The 26476-nt window shown below is 38.1% G+C and overlaps 1 protein-coding gene and 1 pseudogene across 1 annotated transcript; both read left to right on the top strand.

The window, feature by feature from the left end:
• The first annotated feature begins 18176 nt into the window (after nt 1-18176).
• On the top strand, nt 18177-21017 carry LOC121806438 (annotated as a pseudogene).
• Nucleotides 21018-25108: 4091 nt separating this feature from the next.
• Nucleotides 25109-25636, top strand: LOC121809092 (probable calcium-binding protein CML41). The gene has a single exon (XM_042209640.1). The coding sequence runs from the start codon at nt 25109-25111 to the stop codon at nt 25634-25636; it is 528 nt and encodes a 175-aa protein (XP_042065574.1).
• Nucleotides 25637-26476: the final 840 nt, after the last annotated feature.

The following is a 26476-nucleotide window of genomic DNA, read 5'->3' as shown; positions in this document are numbered from 1 at the left end:
TCTTCTACTATGATAGGACCGCGGCTCCTAGTTTTCCCTGGAGAGGGCCGGAGTCCGTTATCCGTCACCCTCGGCCTGAACCGTTGGACGAGCTCGATGGCGAGCTCAACAAGATTCCCATAGTTAGGAAACAATACACGGAGTCTGAGCTCGTCAAGGGCGACGTCGTGTTCGACATCTCGTCTTCGGACGAAGAGGCCGAGGGTGAGGATTTCTCTTTATCTTTATGCTCTACTGCTTCAACGAAGAAAATCTGACTTTGCTTTCTTGCTTTTTGGCAGTGTTCATGTTGAATAAGGCTATCAGAAAGTCCTCCGAGCTTGTGGAGCCGGAGAGAGAGAAGGCTACCAGCTCGGCGCCTGATGCCGAGAAGAATCCGAAGAGGCAAAAGACCTCTTCGGGTCCAAAGAAGGGGAAGACCCAGAAGCCCCCAAGGGCGCCAGAGAAAGACGTGGTCTTGGCGCCTCCTTCGGAGCATATCTGTGAGCCATTTTTATGGCCCACGGACTTCGCCGAGGTGAATTGTCTTCTTGATTCCTTGGCTTGGCTTCTGTCTTGTATTTTTGGTGCCCTCTGTTAACTTTTTTCCTTATCCATTTTCAGAGGAATGATATGCTCTCCAAGCTCGTCGCCGTCGAACTCTCCAAAGCGTCCAACGACTATGCCGAGATGCAGAGGAAATTGGCGGCTGCTTGTCACCGGGCCGAGCAGGCTGAGGCAAACTTTGAGAAAGCCAGGGCTGCTAGGATTTCGGCCCAGGATGAAGCTCAGTTTGCCAAAAACCAGCTCGTCATCCAGCGAGAGCAGACGAAACGGAGGGATGCTGCCGCCGTGGTTGCCCAAGGAGAGGGTCTCCGTGCCTACACGGAGAGACTCTTTTTGAGCAGCCAGTTCTCGGCCTTTGTCGGTAGTCTGGTAAGGCTAATTGCCGATAAGGGCGAGCAGGGGCCCGACGTCGTGCTGCCTCTGTACAGCCGAGAGATAGCTGCTCAGCTTCAGAATCTGCCGCTCCTTGAGGAGCTCGCTTCATCCTCGGTCCTGCTTTCTGCAGACCGAGTCCGGAGTTGTCGAGCTGATCGGGACGAGAACCTGGAGGCTATCTTTGCCTCCGTGGGACCCGTTTCTCCCGCTTCGACTTACAACGGAGAGGGTGAGGCCGAGCCGCTGGAGCGGGAGGCCGAAGTCGATCAGGCCGGGCCTCCGGAGAAGGAGGCCGATCAGGAGGCGGAGGCGAGGCCGGCAGGAGGCGAGGCCGAGGCTGAGGTAGCCCAGGAGAAGGAAGCTGTACCAGACCGAGGAGCCGGAGACGAAGCAGGCGGAGTATGATTTCGTCTCCCTTCTCTTAGTCTAGTTTCTTCCTTGTAAAATGGCCTTGAAGCCCTAGTGTAAAAAATTTTCCTTGTGAATGAAAAATTCTCTACATTTGTCTTCGTATAGCTTTTCGTACTCGCCTTTATTCCTGTTGTATTTTACTATCTGCTCGGTATAGCTGCCGAACTAATATAGCTGCTTTGTACCCAAGGAGATGGAGATACTTCACTGGAAACGGCTGTACTCTTCGGCTTTGGACGAAGCTGAGAGAAGAGCTATAGCCGATCAGACGAAGAATGACGAGCTTCTGGCTCGTTTAGTGAAGCTGGAGGCCGATATCAAGGACTTAGAGTCCGATAAGAAAGATCTGGAGGCCGAGCTGAATACGGCCATTGCTGAGAGGACTGCGTATGAGGATTACATCCGTGTGCGCGGGGGAATGACCATATCAGAAGTTCAGGAACGAGTTGACGAACTGTGGGAGGAGTATAATGTACTCCGGAGGAACAATGCGCTGGAGAGCTCGGCTTGCCAACAAGTCGTGAAATCATTGCGGCGCTGGGCTTCTCGGTATGACATTGTTCTTGCCCGGCGTCCCTCAATTGAGAGATTCCTCCGGCATATCGCGCCAACAGATGCTCGCACTCCAGATCAAACCTCTGGTTCCCTTGTTCAAAATCCTACTCCCAGCCAACAACGAACTCCGGAACAGCCGGAAACGTCAAGACGAGAACGGGCTCAGGAGCAACCGGAATCGTCAAGACGGGGACGGACTGAAATTCGCCGAGGAGTTGTGACTATGAGCGAGCAAGATCAGCAGATGCTTATTGCAGAGACTCTTCATCGCCGAGGTGTTAGGACTTCTCGGGCTCGGGGAAGAGGCGTTGGGTCGAGGATAGCATCTCGTCGACCTGCTTATTCTTCATCTGCTCGGAACAACCGAACTCGGCTTCCAGAGGATTTTGCAGATAGGTGGCTTAACTTCAGCAACCCTGGACAGTAGAATAGTCCTTTGTAATAGCGTAACGCCATTTTGTAGGGTAGCGGAGTTGTATGCCGAACAAGATTTGATAAATGAAATTTTGTTTTCGCTTCTAACACTGTATTTACAGCTTAGCGAAAAAATTTCATCGTACTTGTCCTCGGTCTTATGAAGTAAACTTCTTTGACCGGACTTGGTCCTTGGTCTGATGAAATAAACATCTTTGACCGGACTCGTCTTTGGTCTGATGAAATAAACATCTTAGACCGGACTCGTCTTTGGTCTGATGAAATAAACATCTTTGACCGGACTCGTCTTTGGTCTGATGAAATAAACATCTTCGACCGGACTCGTCTTTGGTCTGATGAAATAAACATCTTTGACCGGACTTGGTTTGTGTTCTAATTTGGCGATTTTTGTCGCCGGGATCGAACTTTCCCTTGTCCTAATTCGGCGAGTTTTATCGCGTGGATCGGACTTTCCCAGTTAACCGACGTGGTCTTATGCAGTAAACCTCTTTGACTAGACATGGTCGTCCCCGGTCTTATGAGGTAAACTTCTTTGACCGAACTTGGTCGTCCTAATTCGGCGAGGTTTATCGCGTGGATCGGACTTTCCCTAATTGCAGTTCGTTTCAGACGAAGTGCTTATTAAGCTGAATTGCGGTCTTGTATCCTCCTTGGAAGCTTGGACTCACAATCGTTGGCTTATTGCAGTTCGTTTCAGACGGACTGCTTGTTAAGCTGAATTGTGGTCTTATATCCTCCTTAGAAGCTTGGACTCACAATAGTCTTTAATAATCGATCTAAAAAGGGGATCAGTCTTTAAAGAACGATATACCTTGGTACCATTTGTAAGAGACGACAAGCACATAGGGACAAAACACATAGAGAAAAAATGAAAAAGACGAAAGAAAAAACTTTAAACTTTTTATAAAACGACAAGTAAAAGGTACAAGTAAAAAACAAACAAATAAAAACACATACCCCTATGACCGAACTAGACACGAGACGGACTGACCGGACTTTGTCTCTTACAAGTGGAACTTCTTGAGGTTGGAGACGTGCCATGTTCGGGGTACTTGTTCTCCTGACATGTGAGTCAATTTATAAGACCCTTTGCCGAGGACTTCGGACACCCGATATGGACCCTCCCATGTGGGTTCGAGTTTGCCCAGCTTTTCTGCTCGGCTTACTTCGTTGTTTCTCAAGACGAGATCTCCCACTTGAAATTGAAGCTTTTTCACCCTTTGGTTATAATACCGGGCTACTTGCTCCTTATACTTGGCTGCTTTTATGCACGCCAATTCTCTTCTTTCTTCGGCGAGATCTAGTTCTGCTCTCAGTCCGTCGTCATTCATTTCTGAGGAGAAATTTAGGGTTCGGGGACTGGGTACGCCGATCTCCACCGGAATTACGGCTTCAGTGCCGTACACCAGGCTATACGGAGTTTCACCGTTGGAGGTTTTGGGTGTAGTTCGGTAGGACCATAGGACTTGAGGGAGATTTTCTACCCATTGTCCTTTGGCTTGTTCTAACCGAGCTTTTAACCCTTTCACCAGAATCCGGTTCGTTACTTCCGTTTGTCCGTTTGCTTGGGGATGGGAGACCGAAGTGAACCGCTGTTGAATGTTCAGCTCTTGGCACCAATTCTTGAACGTCTTGTCGGTGAACTGAGTCCCATTATCCGAGATGAGGATGTGGGGTATGCCAAATCGGCACACTATGTTCTTCCAGACGAAGTCCAATGCCTTTGAGCTCGTTATCGTAGCTAAAGGTTCAGCCTCCACCCACTTCGTGAAGTAGTCCACGGCAACGATAAGGAATTTCATTTGCCGAGGAACTTGAGGAAGTGGTCCCACTATGTCTATGCCCCATTGCATGAAAGGCCAAGGGCTTTGCATAGTGTATAGATCGGTCTGCGGCATCCTTGGGACATTTGCATGAATTTGGCACTTCGTACACTTCTTGACGAGCTGCACTGCCTCTTGTACCATGGTTGGCCAATAATATCCCCATCTCAGAACTTTTTTAGCTAAAGCTCTGGCTCCGATGTGGCTACCGCACGATCCTTCATGAACTTCTCTGAGGATGTAGTCCGTCTCTTCTGGTCCTACGCACCGCAATAACGGCTGGAGGTAAGACTTTCTAAAGAGGACTCCTTCATGAAGTTCGTACCGAAGAGCTCGGCAAGTGATCTTCCGAGCTTCTCTCTTATCCTCGGGCAATTGTCCTTGATCCAGATACTGCAAGATCGGCGTCATCCAGTTCGGCGAGCTGGATACAGAATGTACCTCGGCTTCATCAATGCTTCGATGCATTAATTCTTCCGCCTTTGAGCTAGGATCTGAGGCCAACTTACTTAAGGTATCTGCTCGGCTATTTTCCGCTCTGGGAATGCGGATTATCCGGAAATAGGAGAAACTTCGGCTGATGCTTTGCGCTTTGTCCAAATACTTCTTCATTCTCTCGTCACGGGCTTCACTTGTACCCAACATGTGATTTACTATGACTTGTGAATCACAATGGACTTTGAGAGATTTGACGAGTAGACTTTGCGCTAACTGGAGTCCGGCCAGGAGGGCTTCGTACTCGGCTTCATTATTAGTAGTGGGGAATAGGAAACGAAGTGAGTAGGTTACCTCGTGTCCGTCGGGAGCGACAAGTAAAATACCAGCTCCACTTCCCATCTTGTTTGAAGCTCCATCTACGAATCCGCTCCAGCAGTCCGGCGGCTCTACTTCGGATTCCAAGGGCTGTGCTAGTTCGGCATTGGCAGAATTCTTCTGTTCGGCAATAATAGGAATTGCTTGATCGAACTTCGCTTCTGCAAGAAAATCTGCCAAGGCTTGTCCCTTGATGGCTTTCCGAGGTAGATATTCAATTGTGTGCTCTCCCAACTCTATAGCCCACTTGGCGATTCTGCCTGATGCTTCTGGCTTGGTCAAAACTTGCCGAAGAGGTAGATCGGTTAAGACGCATACCTTGTGAGCATAGAAGTATGGCCGCAGTCTCCTTGCTGCATTTACTAACGCCAGAGCAATTTTTTCCAGAGGTTGATACCTTGTTTCTGGACCTCTTAATGCTCGGCTTGTAAAGTAGATGGGAAACTGCTTTAGGCCTTCTTCTCGTACAAGCACCGCGCTGATGGTTTGATCCGATGCCGCTAAGTATAAGAATAGTACTTCGGCTTCGGCTGGAGCAGAGAGAATAGGAAGCTCGGCTAGATAACTTTTGAGCTCGTCAAAGGCCTTTTTCTGCTCGGCTCCCCACTCGAACTTTGGTGCCTTTTTCAACACCTTGAAGAACGGCAGTTGCTTTTCGGCTGCTTGGGAAAGGAATCGACTCAGTGCGGCCAGACATCCGGTTAGCCTTTGCACGTCATGTATGGACTTCGGCATTGCCATGTTCTGAACGACTTGAACTTTTGAGGGGTTTGCCTTGAGTCCGTCTTTTGAAACCCAACAACCCAGAAACTTTCCCGAATCTACCAAAAAGGTACACTTTTGGGGATTAAGTTTGAGGTTGGCTTTCTTGAGCACGTTGAGAGTGGACTTGAGGTTGTGCTCGTACTCCGAGGTGCTTTTGCTCTTGACGACTATATCGTCAACATATACTTCGACTTCCTTTCCAATCAGGTGCCGAAAAAGCTTGTCTACCATCCTTTGATAAGTGGCTCCGGCATTCTTTAAACCGAATGGCATCTTTTTATAAGCGAAAATGCCGAAATCAGTAATGAAGGCCGTTTTTGAAGCGTCAATCTCATCCATTAAAACCTGATGGTATCCTTTGTATAGATCAAGAAAACAAAAAATTTCAAAACCTATCAGAGCTTCTACTTTTTTATCTATGTTCGGAAGGGGATAGCAATCTTTGGGACAGTGCTTATTTAGATCGGTGAAATCTATGCACATCCGCCATCCTCCTTCCTTTTTCTTGATCATGACAGGATTGGCCACCCACGAAGGGTACTTCACTTCGAATAACACATCCGCCTTCAATAATTGACGGACTTCGTCATGGATGACTTGACTTCGTTCTGCCGCAAAGAGTCTTTGCTTCTGTTTTATCGGCCGGACCGAAGGATCAATATTTAAACGATGAGTGATTACCTCGGGGGGCACTCCGGTCATGTCCAACGGAGACCATGCAAAGACGTCTTTGTACTCCTTGAGGAGCTGGATGGTTTTTTCCCGAAGTAGAGGCGTTCCCGCGAAGCCGATCTTAACCGTTCTGGATGGGTCGTCTTCGTACAGCTGAACTGTCATCGAGTTCGGCTCATGTATGACTTCGGTCATCGCCTCTGACTCCGGCTGCTGTGATTGCTATGCTTGGTGGTGCCGATCTGACTGCTCGGCACTTCTAAGCGCAATTTGCAGACATTCCTTTGCTCTCTTTTGGTCACCTCGGATGACCGCTATCCCTCCTTTAGTAGGGATCTTGATGGTGAGGTGATAAGTGGAGCAAATGGCCCGAACTGTGTTGAGCCAGTCTCTTCCCAGGATGACGTTGTACGGGGACCGAGCTTTCACCACGAAAAACTCAATCATCGTACTGGAGCTAGTAGGCGCTTTCCCCACCGTGATCGGAAGGCTGATAATACCTTCAGGGCGGGTGTCCTCCTGGGCGAAGCTCTTCAGGGGAAGCGGAGCCGGGCTGAGCCGAGCTGGGTCCACTTCTAGTTTGTCGAAGCACTCTTTAAAAAGAATGCTGACTGACGCTCCTGTATCCACAAACACCCTGTGGATCAGTTTGTTTGCCACTCCGGCTTGGATGACAATGGCGTCTTGGTGAGGAGAGATGGCCGGGACGGGATCAGCATCCGAGAACGTAATCACTTCGTCCTGCTTCAGCCTTTTATGCGTTGGCTCCTCTCGATTGGAGCCCCTGCGCTCTGACTTCAGGGACGACTTGGTCTTCCCGGCAGGGAGAGCGTCAATAGTCAGGATTACTCCATCATATTGCGGCTCGTCATCGTCTTCGGGATCCGGCTGCCTTTTCGGATCCTGAGGAGCGCAGTTCGCACCTCTCTGCTTCTTATTCTTCTTTGACTGCTTGCTTTGGTATTTTTTCAATGTCCCTGCCCTCACAAGAACATCGATACCTGCAGCCAAGTTTCTGCACTCCTCGGTATCGTGACCGTGGTCTTGATGGTAGGAGCAGTAGTTATCCTGGGGTCGGCGCGCGGCAGATTTCGTCATCCGCTTTGGCTTTTCGAACAGGTCGGAGTGTAGTTCGAAAATTTCCGCTCTCGGCTTGTTCAGCGGTACGAACTGAGCGGGCGGCTTCTCGGGATTGAGACGGGGTCCCAATCTGTCTTGCACCGGAGTCCTTTGAATCCTTTCAAAAGGAGTTCGGCGAGGATGTCCCTGATCGCCAAAAGGAGTTCGGCGAGGATGTCCCTGATCGCTATGATCGGGCTTCCTCCTGTCTCCTCGGGACGATGAGCTGTCTAACGACCGTTTGCGACGGTCTGCCTCATCGGCCCGGGAGTACTGGTCCGCAATGTCCCACATTTCCTGAGCTGTCTGCGGACCGCACTCAACGAGCTTCCTGTAGAGAGCTCCGGGCAGGATTCCATTTTGGAACGCCGAGATGACAAGCAGATCGTTGAGATCGTCTACTTGCAGGCATTCCTTGTGGAATCTTGTCATAAAGTCGCTGATTTTTTCGTCGCGACCTTGACGAATGGAAAGCAGCTGAGCCGAAGTGATTCGGGCTTCCGCTTTCTGAAAGAACCTCCTGTGGAAGGCATCCATTAGATCTCGGTAAGATCTGATGCTGCCCTGGGGGAGGCTATCGAACCACCTTCTCGCGTTCCCGATGAGCAGCTCGGGAAACAGCTTGCACATGTGGACCTCGTTGAGACCCTGGTTCGCCATGTTATACTGATAGCGCCCCAAGAAATCGTGAGGGTCCACGAGCCCGTCGTAAGTCATCGACGGAGTTCGGTAGTTCTGCGGTAGGGGAGTTCGGGTGATGTCGTCCGAGAACGGAGTCTTCAGTGCTCCGTACACGGCGAATCCGATATCTCGTCGGTATGGAGGAGATTGAGTTCTCCTGTGATTCCGGTACCGAGGAAGAGCAGGAATATGTCGGGGTTGAGGATTCTTCTTCCTGGAAGACACGGCACTACTGCGGTAGTGACTTTCATGTCTGGATGAGGAAGGAGAATCCTCCGCTTTCGTCTTCGGCTCTTGGCTCTTTTGCAGGAAGGCTAAGAACTCATCCTGCTTCTCAGCCAAGAACAGCTTGACAGCCTCATTCAAATCAGGCTGCTGGGAAGACTCAGTGGGACGATTTTTGGAGCGGCCTGTTCCTTCGCCATGAGAACTGGTGGTGGATTTATCCCTAGGCTGTTTTCCAGACCTATGGGATGGATTGGCTTCCTCCGGGTTCTCACGGGCAGGAATGCGGGTATTCTGCGATCTGGTATGCATTTTTTGGGTGGAAAAAATGGATCAAAAATTCGCTTTATCACAAATTTTGTTCTTCGTTTCCCACAGACGGCGCCAGTGATGGATCCGCGAATTTTTGATGTTAGCAAAGGCTGGTAGAGAATGAAAATACAGACACAAAGAATTTACGTGGTTCGATTTACTGAAGTAAATCTACGTCCACGGGAAAAAGGGAGGGCAAGATTGTATTGCTTGATCTGCCAAATACAGCTTACAACACAGACTTGCTATATGATTGTTTCTCTAGAGAGATTCTAACCTCTTCTATCAGATCTAAGTTCTATTTATATAATGAACTCAGATCATGGCTTGCGTCACCACCCTAAGTCGTGGATGTCGTGTAGGTTATGGCCTAAGATCGTGGGTGAAGCGTAGGTCATGGCCTACGATCGTGGCCTGAACTGACATCACGTGGTAGTGGGTGTGTTGGACATCCGGTATGGGTCCACTAACTCCTTGTTCGGTCGAATACCGAGACCGAACTGCTTTGGTTGCCGATCTGAGAGTAGAGCTTGATGGGTTGGCTTTTACCGAGCTGTAGGCTGAGGCCGAACTCTTTGGTAATGCCGAACTGAACTCTTGGGCTTTGGGCTGGCCGAGCTGTCACTGCTATTGGGCTTGTTTAGTACGTACCCCATCATTCACCTATAATGATATTCACGTAAAACTGTTCAACTAGATATCTGGTATCGTCCGATCTAATCCAATCGAAAAATATGGTATACGTATACCCCTCTCCGACTCCCACTCCCATCCCCTCTTCTGAGGCGTCGACTTGAGGACCGCCGCCTGGGCGCCTTCGCTCCAAGACTCTAGTCTCAAAGTCTCCAAAGTATTTTGGGTTGTTGTAAGATTAAATTAATTTTTGTGGAATGAGTAAATGTATAATTTGTGTAGAGAGTATACTGACTTAGGATAATTTCCTTGGAGAATCCTCCAAAAAATAGTACTCACTATTATTGCTTTAAGCTAATGGAAATCGTCATTTGTGTTGGAGATGTAAGTTGTTTTTCCATTCTTTTCTTTTATTATTGGTTAGGGATCGGCCAGAGAATTGTTTAGAGTAAGTATCTCTTAAATTTTGGGTGTTTCGAGTATTCAAATTTTGGGATTAGATTTCCAAGTTAGGTAAGTATCCGATTTAGGTAATCGGGCAACCGATACTAATTCGGGATTAAGTTCGAGTTTATTTTTTGGATTTTCAAGATTGGGTGTCTGAAAAGACAAGGTCATGTATCCACGGATACTCGATGACATCCCAACGTCCACATTTTATTAATCAACTGTGATATCAAGTACCCTCTTCGTCCCAAGGTAGTTAAGTCGTATTCTTTGTCGGTCGTCCCAAAGTAGTTGAGTCGTTTCCTTTTTTGGAAAAAACTTTATCACTCTCCTTCTTTACTCTATCTTTATCCTCGTATTTTATTACTACTTTTTGTCTTCTTTAATTTTTAAATATTAGTTTTTTAAATCTCGTGCCCATAAGAATTGCTTCAACTGGAGAGGAGTAGTATAATTTTACAAAAAAAAATTGTCGTAATTAATTGCGAACAAATCCATAGTATTTCATAGATCTTTGACAGAATCTTGATGTTGTATGTTATATTCGAATTTGGTCTGATTTTATATTTTTTACAATCTTAAAAATGTTGAACCGAATTGAATTAACTAAATTTCAAAGAAAAAATCTAAAACGTACCTAATCAAATGAATTTTGAAAAACAAAAGTTAAAAATCAAATTTTTGCTCTGGCGCAGTTTGGATATTCCCATTTTGGATATTTATTGGTACCACAAGGTGTACAGAGTCGTTGGCTAAGCAGTTGACCGTGGAGAATGTAGTGGATGTGCTTCAACTAGCCCGTGTGACACCCCTCATTTAAACATTGAGGACAAAAATATCAGAGTAAATTGAATTGTGAATATAAAATATAGTAGTATAAATAACTAAATGTCATAGCTAATTTGATCTATCAATATAGTTTCGAGAATCCGTCAATAATGTTAAATTGGATTAGCCTTGGTGATCTGTTTATTGCTCTTTGCCTTTAATAAAGCATTTTGATAGCAGATAGCCAGATACTAATAATATTTTAAAGGAAACTTGCAGTTAACTCTTTGTACTATATTTGACTGTCATTAAAAACGGAGTCATATTTCGCTTCCCACGGTCAAACATCGATCAAATCATCAAATTGAAAATTTCTTCACATATATTAAGTCGTCGCATAGTTTTGATGGCTGAAATATAGTATTTTATAAAAGTTCGTGTTACTCCCTCCGTCCCATAATAGATGACACACCTGAAAAATGACACGGGATTTTAGGAGATGTTTTATGTGTTAGGTGGAGATAGAAAATAATATACTTCCTCCGTCATAGCACGTATTCTTTTTTGGTACGTTCTAACCTAAGTAAGACGTTTCCTTTTTCTGACAACAATCAAATCACTTATCTCTTCTACTTTATCCTCTTATCTCTTCTACTTTATCATTTCTCTTACTTTATTATCTCTTTCTCCTTCTTACTTTATCCTCCCTCTTACTTTTTTTCTCTCTTTCTCTTTCTTACTTTACTATTAATAATTTAATTCACTAAATACCGCTACCTAAATTCTTGTGCCAAAATAGAAACGTCTCGCTTAGGCGGGACGGAATGAGTATTTATATTTATGTGAGGAGGGCTTTTTCCATAAAAGAAAATGTGACATCTTTTGTGGGACAAACAAAAAAGAAAGTGTGACATCTATTATAGGACGAAAGAGTATTAAAATAGGAATCAGTATTATACAGGATTCAAATATGAGAATATGACAAATTTTTCGGCAGATGTCTCGGCCCATCGGTAGGTTACCTCATACCTGGTTGTGTTCCAATCATTTGCGTTGCAGGCGATTAGACTTTGTCATCGAATATTCTAATTTTTAATTAAATATATATTCAACGCAGTTTTTGTCTTTAAAGCTTAAACGATACAAATCTATACATATATAAAAGTTGAGTTTTGGGGGCATTTTGGAAATTAAAAATTTTGGTTTGGGATTATAATGTGCCATTATAAATATTTAAATAAAATTATAATGTGTACGGTTTTTATTGTTGTTATAATAAATTAATTTACACTTCCAAGAAGGCACTACGAATATTTATAAGTATTACGTAATTAATCAATTAAGAGCATAAATGATGAATGTGTCGGTTAAATTTTTTAAGTTAAAAACTTGAAAGAAATTAAAGTCTCTCGAGGAACATTATAAAATAAAATTAAACCATTCTCTATCCAATAATGACATAACGTTCTTAACGGAAATAATTAAATTGAAACAGTCAACTATCTTATTTGTATTTAATGTACATAATAACGTTTATTAAATTTTCAGTATTTATTTCACAATTTTAACCCTTATTTTAAAATTATTTCACATACTTTGGAGGTCCAATGTTTCTATGACTTGTCATTTGACATTATGTAGGGAAAAAATTATTATAAGAACCTTGCTCTTGATGCCTCGGTTAGTTATCCAGCAAGGAATGAGAAGAAGAGGAGACGGGGGAAGAAAACAAGAGGTTACGAAGAGAAGAAACGTTTAAGGACAATAGGGAAGAGAGATCGATCTTTCATTTTATGTTGATAATAATAATATGATGATGCACAAACTCATAATTATATGTAAAGCATTTAATATTAATATCCTAACCACAGTACTCATCGAATACACGTGTAGTAGTATTAAATAGAATAATGTGATTTGGTATTTTAATAATGACTTTTGAGAGTTTTATATTTTTTTCCCAATTTTTGAGATTGCCTTGAAATTTTTTTACTTTTTCTAACGGTGGATGTTTCTCTAGATATGACATTGAATAGAATTGTAGGCCGATTAGGTTTCTCCACTAATTAAAATGATGCCTCATACTTCATTTTTTGCCCTATAAATATGACATTAGATGATTTGATCTATCCACACATACCTACTTACCTTATACTACTTAAGCTTCATCTTTTTGTTCTTCCCACAAGTAGCAAGGTTGATACCATGGAACCATTCCACACCTTGCTCGATGATCTACAACTAACGAAAACTAATTCGATTATCAAAGTCCGTTGTATCCATGTCTATGAAGTTGCCGCTCCTAGAGACAAAACCAATATCGTGAGTTTAGAATGTGTGCTTCATGATCGAATGGTATGTTGTTTTGTGCTTTTTAGATATGTTTTTGCAAGTTATATGAAACCATTACCTATGGACTTTTTTGTGTTCAGGGCACAAGGATTCAAGCAACTATTCCACGAATTCTACACGCAAGGTTTGGTGCACTAATTAGGGAAGGGGGTATATTTCGTATACGCAATTTTCTCATGAGGCAAAATCGGCCTCGCAATCCAGTTACAAATCATGCATACCACATTAAAATGATTTCAAGCACACAAATGATTGCAGTTAATGAACCTCAATTTCCAAAAATGCTTTTAAATTTGAAGTCATTTGAGGAGATTACGTAGATTGGTAATGTATGTGATGAACCACTCTTTGGTAAGTTTAGCATCTTTAACTTTACTTTACACTTTTTTTGTCCACAATTCTTACCTTCATATTTTTTGCAGATATCATTGGTGTGGTTGTCGACACTGGAAAAATTGTTACGCATTCTACATCTAGACTCATCGAAATCCGGCTATCAAATTCCGAGTAAGTGTTGAAAATTGTCTCGCTTTGTTATTTTTATAACGTATTTGAATCCCTTTTCCACAGCCATAACATGCTTTTTTGCACATTGTGGGGAGATGTTGTTGATTCCATTATGCCATTATGAATATTCTAATAAAATTTGATAATTTGAAAAGTTTTTAGAGAAATAACATAAATAGTATTCAAATGTCAACCTTACGTCAGGTTTATTGAGAGTTTTTTTTTTCTATTTCAAAAACTCTGTGAATTCCTAGCCCTTTCTTCTTCCCACACATTTATGCCATTAATTTTCTATATTCCCATATAAATTCTGGTATAGCTGAAGATAATGAGTATGGATGGGCGCTTGCAAAACTCTTGCTTAGGCATAATATGCAAATTCTTGAGCTACTATTATTGTGGAATATCAATTACAACATGTAATCTGGCGGGGAGACGACTTGCAAGGATGGGTTCAAATGTTCATCGGCATTAACATGCCATACAATGGAAGAAACAGACTAGAGTTCATCAACAGAAATAGACTAGGCATATTCGTGTATTTTCATTGTATTGTTATATTTGTATTACATGTTTACAACCTCTTATTTATAGAAGAAACAAGTAGGGCATACAGGAAGGTTTTTTGAACTATTCTCAGTTAAAATATCGATCTAATTTTGAATTTATTATTTTCCTTCCCTCCGTGATTTGTTTCATATTTTGGCAAATTCATGACAGAAATTGCGGCTGAGTAGCATATTAATAGTATTATAAATTGTGAGGAAAAAATGGGAATTAATAGTATGAAATCATGGTTAACTCAATTTAGGTAAATTAATTATGTAGATGCTTATATTATTAACATATTTGACTAATACTACAATTTACTATTAATTACATTTACAAAATACCTAAAATGGAATATAATAATAGTATGAAATTAAGATTAACTCAATTGTGTTGTTTTAGAAAATGTACAATTTGTGTACTCTTTTCTTTCGCCTCTCCTTACTTTTTACATGTTCTTTATTTTTGTTGTGTATTTAATTATAAACAAAATAAAATTTTATATAAGTTATAAAAATTTAAAGTCTTAGTTGTGCCGTTTAACAACACTATGGTTTTTTCTATTTTAATTAAATCATTTTTATTAGCATTGGTTTCTTTTCCTCTACTTTTAAGTTAATCATTTTTCATATAAGTTACTATTACATACTCCCTCCGTCCCATAATAGATGACACACTTTGGGGATTTAAAAAGGGAGTTTTGGGAAAATTAACAAGAATGTCATTGTAATTATATTTAAATATATATAATAACTTTTGATATATTAAACGTATGCATTATTATCTTAGCTTAGAGCTAAAAGGCTCCAATTGAACATAAATGTGAAACGCATTATTATTTCACTTATTAGAGCTAAAAGGCTCCAATTGAATATGAATATAGAAGGCCAATAGTTACATGAATATAGAAAGCTAAAAGGCTCCAATTGAAAATGAAAACGTATACATTATTGTTTGAGGAATTAGAGCTAAAACTTTTCATTTGCACCCATGACCAATCAAAACTGATTTGGCTCTATATAAATAAATGGAGAACCCCCAAGAACAAGCACAAGTACATGAACAAAAAAGATAAATGGCGAAAATCTTAAGTGAGCAGCGGCAGCCGGAAACAACCATGTTCACCCATCCCTCGACCGTCGGTGTCATTCCGAAGATAATTGAGATCGATTTGTTTTCTTTCATTTGTAAAGGCTTCTCTATTTTTGACTTAGCTTTAAAATATACATCGACTGTATGTATTTTTAGCATTTTTCAAAGATAAATGGAGAGAGACACAGATAATTAGAACTCGTGATTGATAGTATTTGATTTAATTTATTTACGTTTAGTTAATTTAAATTAACTAACATTCATCTATATTGTAATTCAGTTTAGCCGATTAATAATAAATTATTATTATGCATATTTCAACAAAATTAGAAGTTGGAAATATTTTTTTTATGATAATTAGGCGAAGAGGAAGTGAGAAAGTTTATGAAAATTAATACTAATACATATCTTCATATAATTGAGATGAAGGCAACGGTTTAGATCCATGGTTCAATATTTAGCGTTTAGGGTTTAGGGTTCAAGTGTATTGAGCCATTCTAATTGATCTCAAATCTAGAAGATAATAGGGTTTAGGGTTTAGTATTTATGGTTTAGAGTTCAGAGTTTAGTATTTATGGTTTAGGATTCAAATATATCGAGCGAGCCACTCATATTGATCCAAAACTCACTTTTATATATGTATAGATTTGCACAATTTTTTTTAAAAAAAGAATGTCTTCATGTTTTTTTTAATTAAAATTGCACTTTCTTGATATGAGCATATAATCAGATTTGCAGCCAAGATTCAGGTAAAAAAACCTCTACTATCAGTAAGGATTGTCAAGTAGGCCGACCCAGTGTAAGATATCGAATACAGATCTAAAACCCTCAAAATAGAATAAGTGATCAACAAAGTAAAATTGAACTGGGCGGAGGGAGAATTTTATAGATATTTGGCTCATTTGTTGGTCATGATGAGTATATTTTAAAGTTAAGGGTTTATGATTTAGGTTTCAAGGTTTGAGTTTTTAGTGTATAGGGTCACTATATTGCAATGAAATGAAGCTCAACTAGGAAGTATCTCACCAGTGCAATCTTAAATTATTGCAACGTAAACTTGCTCCTGTAGTTATAACTCAACGGTTAATTCATATTTTCACGGAATTAAAATGCTTTTTTAATTTTAAGTCTGATATTTAAATGTCAACACAAATATCTGTTGAAAATTTAATGTGATTGTAATGACATTTTAAAGAAAAGTTAGCATTTAAACGCACTCTTGTGGCCAGGTAGGGTTATTGTGATTGAAAAAGTATAATCCAAAGTAAGAGGATGTCGAATATTATTTTGTTTATCATTTCACAAATTTTATTTCGCATAATGAAATAAATATGAAGAAATTAATATGACCCGTGCATCGCACGGGCGTGTAAAAGGGGAGTTTTCTAGATAGTTACATGAATGCCATTAGAAATTATTTTTATTTATATGATAATTATAGTCATTTTTAAATTACATATGGCAGTTTAATAATATAACGGTAAGATGCATGACTTTTCATTTTGTGTCATTTGATGTATTAAATTGAGAAATTTATGATTATCAAATGGAGTAAATGCTATTGATCTATCATAGTAAATATTTTGTTAATTTTATTGAGCCCTTTCTTCTTCTACACAACCTTGCAACTTTTTCACTCTATAAAAGACACGCACACGCAGACACAAACAAACACATGATTCATACATATATGCTTTGATCATGTAATGTTACTTTTATGCAGATCAGTGTAAATTTTCTTTTAGGGAGTCATGTTTCTAATTAGGGTTTTGAATGTAGTCAATCTCTTTGACATATTGTCTCATAAAGCAGTAGGCAGAAATAAAGAAAAATGCGCAGGCGGCCTTCTAATCCACCGCGTTTTCGTTTTAGATGTTTGCTTCCATCCCTTCAAGAGCATCCTTTTCAGTGGATCCACCGATGGAGAATTGCTCATTTTGGACACATTGCAGTGTATGACCATTTCATTGTCAAGGGGTCACACTTTACAGTACAGATCATGGTATTATTCGACTTACTGTTGTTGTGGAAGATGGAGAGATTAGTTCTTATTGGAGAAGTTCTGGGGGGAAAGTGAAGCAAATGCAGATCCCAAACTGGACGATTTTTTACGTTTATCTACGTACATTATATACGAATATATAGGTTCATACTGTAGCTACTACAAATATTTTGAGTAATTGTAAACAAATCCTTTGTTATTTATGCAACTGCTGATAAGAAAATGACAATATAATAAGTTCATTAAAGGAAGAATCAATTTCTGCAGAAGAAACCGCAGATGACTCTTAAATTTAAAATATTGATTTTAAATTGAAAAATCTATTAAATGAAATTAGGAACAATATAATATAAAAATTAAAACAAAATTGTAGAAATAAATATTACTATTTTAGAGAAAAAAAATGACACATGCTATAATTTAAAATCAGTAAACTAAATAATAATATTTTATAAAATAGATTTCTTAAGAATAAGTAATGTTTATACACTAATAAAGTTTACTACTTTTATCAAGTGTGTTATTGTATATGTTTATAACAAATTTACAATTTTAGACCCATATAATAATATTGTTACGGACATACTAAAATGGTAAACCAAAACTCATAATAATGAACGGAGAGAGTAATAATTTTTTGTTTTAATTTTATATTATATTGTTCCTAATTTCATTTAATAGATTTTTCAATCTAAAATCAATATTTTAAAAATATCTTAATCTGTGCAGGTGTAATACTAGTATACAATAATAAATCAGTGCTCTACCAAATAGTTTTTGCAGAATACCATACAGTCTACCTTATTTAAGTTTTGTTCTGATGAATATTGAATTAGTTAGAATTCACAAGTTATTTGACCTTAATTATCAACCTCGAAAAACTCTATCATGTGTAGATCGTATATTCACAATAAGTTGCTATATTAATTAACTTCTGATAGCAATTAAAGTTGGTTAGAGATTTTTATATAATTATTAGTTATAGTAAAAAATAAAAGGTCGTATCTAGTTAATATAATTCGTGCAACCCAACATTAATTATGTTTTGCCAACCGCTAAAATGACTTCATAACGATAGGATGGTCCACACCAGATTGCTTCTCCAAACCATTTCCAAGGTTTCTAGAAACCAAGTTTCTACGCATATACCAACAGCTATATTTTATTCATATATACCCATCGCATAATTTGTAGTATTTGTTTGTATCGGTTGGGTATATATTGGAAGCTGGACGTGCACCGTTCTCGCTTTCGGAACACAAACTTCGTCGTTTCCAATCAGGTATAAGCAAGCCTATGCGTCTCAACCAGATTAAAATTATCGAAAAACTTGGATTTTATCTCTTTGTCGATCTTCTCCTTCAGTAATTGTGATTTACTTCGCGCGTTCCCCTGTTTTTAGACGATTATATGATTTTTCGTTGTTTTTGGTGATTCAACAAATGCGCTCCAATGATTCGCTGCGGTGACTTTCGTTTTTGTATTTGTTAATCCGATAGATTCGCAAATCTGGAAATTTTTAGCTGTATGGAATGGATATTTGTGGAAATTTGTGGCTGCCATGCAGTTTTGATAATTTATGAGCTGGAACAATGCGATTCATACGACTTTTCTGTTTTATTGGAATAAAATATGACGTCGGCTGACAGCTGCTGTATATGCTAATGGTTTGTTTCTTTTTTCTTCTGATATGATATTGATATTGATGTTGCGATTTAATTTCATGCTCCTCTTTCGTTATTGACTACTGAGCATTCAATGAACTCTATTTGGGGTAAAAACTGAATCTCTGGCTTATTTGGGAGTTTCGATGTTTGAGGTGCTATGAACATACAAAAAGGAAATCGTGTCACGAACTTTGGCTTGATACATCATCATATTCTCATTCGATCATAGGGTTGTTGCACTAGCCCATGTATTTTTCAAATTTTCATAACTGTATATACTGAAAGTGGCTATAACAGTGAAGGAATTTTTGATACACATTTGGTAGCTCTGCTTTTGTTCAATTAATCTGATGTTCAAAATATTGAGCGATCTCTGCATTTGGTATTTTTCATATTGATGATAGATAGGGATGTCGTTGCAGATGTGAGTTCGATCGATGGACTTTAGCAGTGTTATAATAAGCAGTCTGGTAATGAGATTCTTGAAGAGAAGATTATCTTGATCGTAAAGAAGCTCTCTTGTCTGGTGCTTGTGTTCTGGCCAAAGAAGTGAAGGATAATTCAGTTGAACATGGAGATTAATCAGTCCAATGAATCTACCAAAAACATGAAGCACTTCCCACTGACTCCGTTTAGAATTTTCAGGGGTCTGCTATGTTTAGCAGTATATCTTTTGACTGCGTCCATGTTCTTAGTGTATTTTGCACCTGCAGCTGCTGTTATCATACGGCTATTCAGTCTGCGCTGTAGTAGAAAAGCTGTGTCGTTCTTGTTTGGCCTATGGCTTGGTCTCTGGCCATTTTTGTTTGAGAAGATAAACAAAACCAGGGTTATATTTTCTGGTGATCAAGTTCCAGTGGAAGAGCGTGTTCTTTTAATCTCCAACCACAGAACCGAGGTTGACTGGATGTATCTATGGGATTTCGCCCCACGGAAAGGTTGTTTGGGATACATTAAGTATGTTCTATAAAGCAGCTTGATGAAGCTGCCGATTTTTGGCTGGGGATTTCACATTTTTAGAGTTCATCCCAGTGGAGAGAAAGTGGGAAGTTGATGAACCAGTAATGAATGAGATGCTCTCAAGCTTTGGCGATCGTGAGGATCCATTGTGGCTTGCTGTGTTCCCTGAAGGAACAGATTATACGTAAAGCCTATGCTTTTCTCTTGCTCGCTGCAGTTTTTTCAGGCATTCGGATATCAGCTTTTTTTATCCCTCTTCTGTTTATGACGTTTCTAATTTACTGCCCTCTTGCTTCATGCAGAGAACAGAAATGCATGAGAAGTCAGAAGTTTGCAAAGGAAGGTGGATTGCCAATACTTAAAAATGTCTTGCTTCCGAAGACAAAGGGCTTCAATGCTTGTTTGAAGATCTTGCGGAACTCTCTGGATGCAGGTTTTTTCTCTTGGTTGTTTCTAATAATCATTTGGGATGGTCATTTGAAAATTATGATCTAGTGCAATATGCCTTCATCAACCAGTCTTTTGTCTACTAATCATGATTAGTTATTGGTTTTCTTGGCCTAATGCATAAAACCTTTGTACATGGCCGTGATTCGTGAGTTTGTTTTGTAATGTTTCTGTTTGGCATTTGCATATTCGCTTCTGTCTGTCTGTCACTTCTGCCTGTTCTGCTTGGCGCTACATACACGAATGTTGATGTCACTTGAACGAGATGTGTTAGGATCATGGGTGTTCACTTTGTGTGATAGGATCAAATTTGAAGGATTAGATGACCAAACAAGTTTCTATATTAAGCAAACCATCAAATACTCTGCTGTCATAATATTGCAGCTTCATAAATCTCACTTCTTGAAACCATATATTGGCAGTTTATGATGTAACTATAGCCTACAAGAATCAATGCCCTTCTTTCATGGATAACGTATTCGGTGTGGACCCTGCTGAAGTGCACATGAATATTAGACGCATCCCTCTGCAGCAAATCCCCCCAACAGAAAACAAAGCTGCTACGTGGTTAATGGATGCTTTCGTACTAAAGGATCAGCTGCTCACCGATTTCATCGTGAACGGTCATTTTCCTGACCACGGAACAGAAGAGCAACTCTCAACAGCGAAATGTGTTGCTAATTGTGCAGTGGTGATTGCTTTTACTAGCCTATTCTTGTTTCTTACAATTTTCTCATCCTTTTGGTTTAAGGTTTACGTTTGTTTAGCTTGTGTATACCTAGCTATTTTAATGTCAGACTAAAGTCTGCTGATACATTCGTCAAAGGTAGATCCATGAAGAAAAGTTATTGAACTGATTGATTATTGTGCTTTCAATCAACTAGACGTTTGTGTTCATCTCTTTTAATTTGCTACGCACTACAAAAATAGCTCGTCTCCAAGAAGCCCAGAGACAACATCTGTGTTCGTTGTCTCTTACAAAATATCGTCACTGTTTACGTTGCCTATTCAACTTGTGATGAATTCGTCACTGTTTGAAATGTTTTTGTTAATTATATGTTCACTATATGCTAAGCGTTGCAGCTAAGGGCATTGCAGCCATGAGCCTACAACAAAAAACATTCCACAAATTTTAATCTTATAATCGGGTACTATTCAGGTACCTGAAATCTAAAAAAATCCTTACACTAGAGTTTCAGATACCCAAAATCCACTGTGTATTTGGTTGGGATTAGGTATATCCCAAACATGAGAACTAAATTTACATCCCTAAAAATACTTGCTAAAACAAGATTGGAAGTTACATTTGTATATTTAATGATTAGTTAATAACTCAATGATACAATTTTTATCAAAATTAGTAGTACATTATAATCAATGAAATGCAATTTCCATAAAATGAATTTGTGAAATTGAGATTTTGTTATATTATGTTATAAATTATCATGTTTCAATCTCAAATTAATACTGATTTCTTATAAAGAAGTATGTTCCTAATCAAATTCGGATCATGTGGGTATCTATATGCTATTAAGTTTAGGAACTAACGAGTTGAATCAACTCTTTTCCGAATCTGGATTTAGCCGTTGAATCTAGGGCTGACAAATCGTGCGGATTGGGTCGCTATCGGGTCAACCCAATATCGACCCAACCTTATCGGGTCCCAACCTAACCCAACCCGAAATCATCGTGTTCTTATCGGGTACAACCCAACAAATTCGTGTCGGATTTGTGCGGATTTCGTGTCATCCAAAAAAATATCTGTCATCTTTTAATGATAGTAAGTTACTACACAATATAGTTTAACGCTATACGATAACGACCGACATATAATATCATATAATTAAAATTTGATATTACACGATAAAATAAGATATTACAAAATTAAAATAATTAAATTAAATAAATTTTAAATCCAAATAATAAAATTTAATTATATTAAAATTAAATCTAAATAATAAAGTTAAAATAATTAAAATAATTATTTTTTAATAAAATTTAAGTATGCAGTAATATTTTTTTATCATAAAAAATAATTAATAATAGTATTAATCATATTTTTACTAATAAACTTAAAATAGAATATTTTTTTAATTAATAAAAATAAATAAAATTAAAAATTAATATACTATTTTAATTAATAAAAATAATCAAAATAATTATTATTTTTCTTAACGGATAACCCAACCCGACCCAAATCCGACCCAACCCAACCCAAAATTTTCGAGTTCTTATTGGGTCGACCCTATAAGGACCCAAATCCTAAACGTGCGTGTTCGTGTCGGGTTAACTTCGTGCGGATTCGTGTCGGATTATCGCGTTGGATCAAAAATTGACAGCCCTAGTTGAATCTAACTCTTTTCCGAATCTGGATTTTAGCACTTTATGTAGATGCTTTATTAATAAGAGTGAACTGAGAGTACTATTTTTTGCGTGTTGGGTTTAATGATAGAGTGATTAATGCTCGGACAAAATGTCACAAGTTCAAGTCTATCATCGTACGACCTTTAAAAAGTTATGTTATTTGTCAAATAAAATAGTGAACTACATAATTGGTCTCTAGACTTTACCGTTTGTATGTATGCGGTCCCTAGATATTAAAAATATCAATTGCGGTCCTTGGACTTTAATATTTGCACTTTTTTTTTTGTCATTTTGCACTCTTTTTTCATTTTTTCATAGTCCAGAGGCTGCAAATGATAATTTTAAAGTTCAAGGACTGTGCAAACGAAAAAGTACATGGATCATTTTTGTAGTCCACTCTATTAATAAATATAATTTTACAGATTTTTTGGGAAAAAGAAAAGAAATGAAAAGGTGCTATCCAATATAGTACAAAGTTGTGTTATTGAATTTTGTTGTCTTCATTCTTATAATCTGTTCAAATTATTAATCTTATTTTCATAATTGCAGATGATTTGAAGTATACATGGGAAGATTCTCCAATTTACAGAATATGTTATTCAGATTTTATGAAAATTATGGAGTAATGGTTTAGATTTATTGTATTGAAGTTTTTTTTTGTTGTATTTGTGTTAGGTGGTTTAAGTGAATGAAACTTCTATGAGATATTGTACTTTTAGAAAAATGAGTGTAGATTTTTCTAGTTTTTAGTTTTTGGATATTTTTTATGCAATTTTGACTTTTTTTTAAGTTGGGAAAGGTTTTTATATTTTGATTTTTTCAGTTTTTAAATTTTCGAATAATTCAGTTCGATTTCAATGTTTGGTTCAATTGATTTAAGCCAAAAAAATGAACCAAAAACTGATATTCACCCATACTTAATAAGTTAATAGTATCACGGAGCAACTGCAAGAGTAATTTATTTAACATACAGCTGTATGTAGCAACATAGACAATGTGTTTTTTATATTTTATAAGTGCTGTTTTTTTTAAATTTTCAAAATAGTTATTTAAATCATGAAATTTAATCAAATTATAATAGATTCTTACAATTTTGAAAATGAAATGTTAAACTAAAAGGTTTCAATTATCCATCAACATACAAAACATCTTTAGCGATGTTTAAAACAACATTGTTTTAATAAAACATGTAAAGAAAAAGAATGAAAAAACTCATTTAATGAAACAATGTCGTTTTAAGCATCACCAAGAGACGTGAATATTGTAGAAAATTTCTTTAAACAAATTTCATGATTTAAATAATTATTATTCTTTTTTACAATGAATTGATCACACTAAATCGGTTGACGTTCCTTACCATTCCTTCCCTTAACTATTCATGACCTCACACCACTTTTAACCATTTTTTATTTCATCCCTTGAACTAGGGGATACTCCTGCAACAATTAATCCCATACCATAACTATTCATTAGTCTCACTATTTCATTCTTCAATTTAAAATACAATTAATAAAACTTCATTTAAAAACTCAAAAATTACATTACAAATTCCTAAAATTAAAATTTACATAATATAAATCCTAAAAATTAAAAATGGCACAATTTAAATCATAAAAATTGAAAAGTATAAGTAAATTTTAATATTAAATTATTTAGATTAATGGTTTGGTTAGACTTATAATTAATCATTAATTTGGTCAAACCATCTTTGACCGTTAAATTTAAAAAGAAATTTTTTAATTCTGAACCAAAATTAAGATCCAAAAATAAAACTTTTATTGTATAGAATCAAAATGGTTTTAAGACAAATATAAGATAAGGGATTATATTAGAATTTAGTCTAAAAAAATTTATCAGAGTTGTGATGCTCATCCAAGACAATCCACAGGAATTGATTCCATGAAAATCCAATAGAAAAGAACATGCATTGTGGATTAAAAAGTTTTCATTGGATAATACTGATAATGATAAAATGTGAAAGCGTAAGCTTTATCCTTATTTTTGATTCACATTGAAGAAAATATTCCCATATCCACAACAACAAACATTAATGAGATTCAAATCTAAAACTAAAGTTTTGAAGAAAAAAAATGTCAATTTTAGTGCAACCGAAATAATACTTAAATTATCCCTCCCTCCTCTAAAAATAATCCTCAAATCCTCTAAAAATAGAAACTCTTTCTTTTTTTGTCCGTCCTCAAAAAAATAAAAAACTTTCTATTTAAAAACCAGGAATATCAATGAACCCGATTATTGCAATTGCTCAGGATACCCTTTTTTAGCTATAATGAGATGCGATTCATTTTCCACTAACACACCTTTCTTTCTATCTCTTTTACTTTACCAATTTTGTATTAAAACCTATCACGTTTCAAAAGTTTCTATTTTTAAGAGAGTTGAAACTTCTATTTTTAAGAGACGGATAGAGTAATTTTTGTACATGAGTAGAATAGTTAAACCGTAAGTAGAGAGGAAACTACGAAGCAATTTCTTGTGAAAATTTGGCCGTTTACTGTCACACAATTTTAAATTTCTATATAAACCCCATCGTTGTTTCCAATTTCCAAACCTTCAAAATTCTACTCACAATGGCGATTGCAACCATTATTACAAAGCCCTTCAGCAGCGGGGTTTCGAAGCTCCGCCACCTCCGCTCCAAGCCAAGCACCTCCGCCCCTCCACTACCGTCGCCGAAATCCGGCGGCAGAGAAGATGAATTCCGGCGGGTTTTCCGGTTCTTAGACACCGACAACGACGGAAGCATATCGGCGGACGAGCTGACGGCCTACTTCGGCAGCGTGGGGGAGGCGGTGTCGCGGGAGGAGGCGGAGCGGATCATCGGGGAGTGCTCGGGAGGCGGGTCGTTGCTGCTCAGGTTCGAGGAGTTCGTGAGGGTGATGGAGGGAGGCGCGGACGAGGAGGTTCTCCGGCAGGCATTCGAGGTGTACGAGGAGGAGAAGGGGAGCGGCTGCATCACGGCGGAGGGGCTCAGGCAGGTGCTCGCCCGCCTTGGCCACGTCAAGTCGCTTCGTGAATGCGAGGCCATGATTGGTGTCTATGATCTTGATGGCAATGGGGTTCTTGATTTCCATGAGTTTTCGAAGATGATGACTTGATTTCATTGCTTTCTAGTATAACAAAACAAAACAACATTTCTCATCTTCATTACTCATGAATTAATTGTAATAGATCTGTCATTACAAATTTATTAATTAAAAACAATGATTTTTTATTTCACAATTATAATTATGTGTTTGTATGTGTGGTGACTGGTGACTTATGGTAAAAACCATGGGTGGATCCAGGATTTAAAAATCGTGGGGTCGGATGAGATAATTAATATAATAATATTATATATATTATAAAAATACATTACAAATAAAATTATCTTTGTTTTATCACGATAGTTGACTTTTACGAGTTCATATTTTTAACTTTTACGAATATTCATATTTTGAAGCTGGCCGAAATTTTATCATTGGAAATAATTGCAAACATATCTTCCAGTCGTTGATTGTGTTCAACATTAGTACCAGAAGAACAGATAAAACTCATGAGAACATATACAAACTCAAGATATTTTTAAAATAAATTTATCCATTAATTTAATATGGATGGTAATTAAAATCAATAATAAAAAAACATAAGTATATAATTATTATATTCATAAAAATTAGGTCAAATAAACAAAATAAAAGTAAAAAAATAATAAAACATGATTAAAAGAATATCATAACGCACCAATTTTTTTTGTGCAAAGCTTATGCCCCTCAAAAATCTTAATCTTAGTCTCCTACTATAACTTTCTATTTAATCAAAATAATAATTGGGTAGAAATATAGAATTTTTATTTATAAAGAAAGTTGTAACTCTTGTAATAAAGATAAAATTATTTAAAAAGGACAGTATTGACTGATTTTTTTAACTAATAAACTTAAATAAATTAGGAATTTATG

This window comes from Salvia splendens, chromosome 6 (genome assembly GCF_004379255.2).
Source record: "Salvia splendens isolate huo1 chromosome 6, SspV2, whole genome shotgun sequence".
NCBI classification, from domain to species: domain Eukaryota; kingdom Viridiplantae; phylum Streptophyta; class Magnoliopsida; order Lamiales; family Lamiaceae; genus Salvia; species Salvia splendens.
Note: the sequence above shows the minus strand (reverse complement) of the source record. Positions and strands in the feature narration are given on the sequence as shown.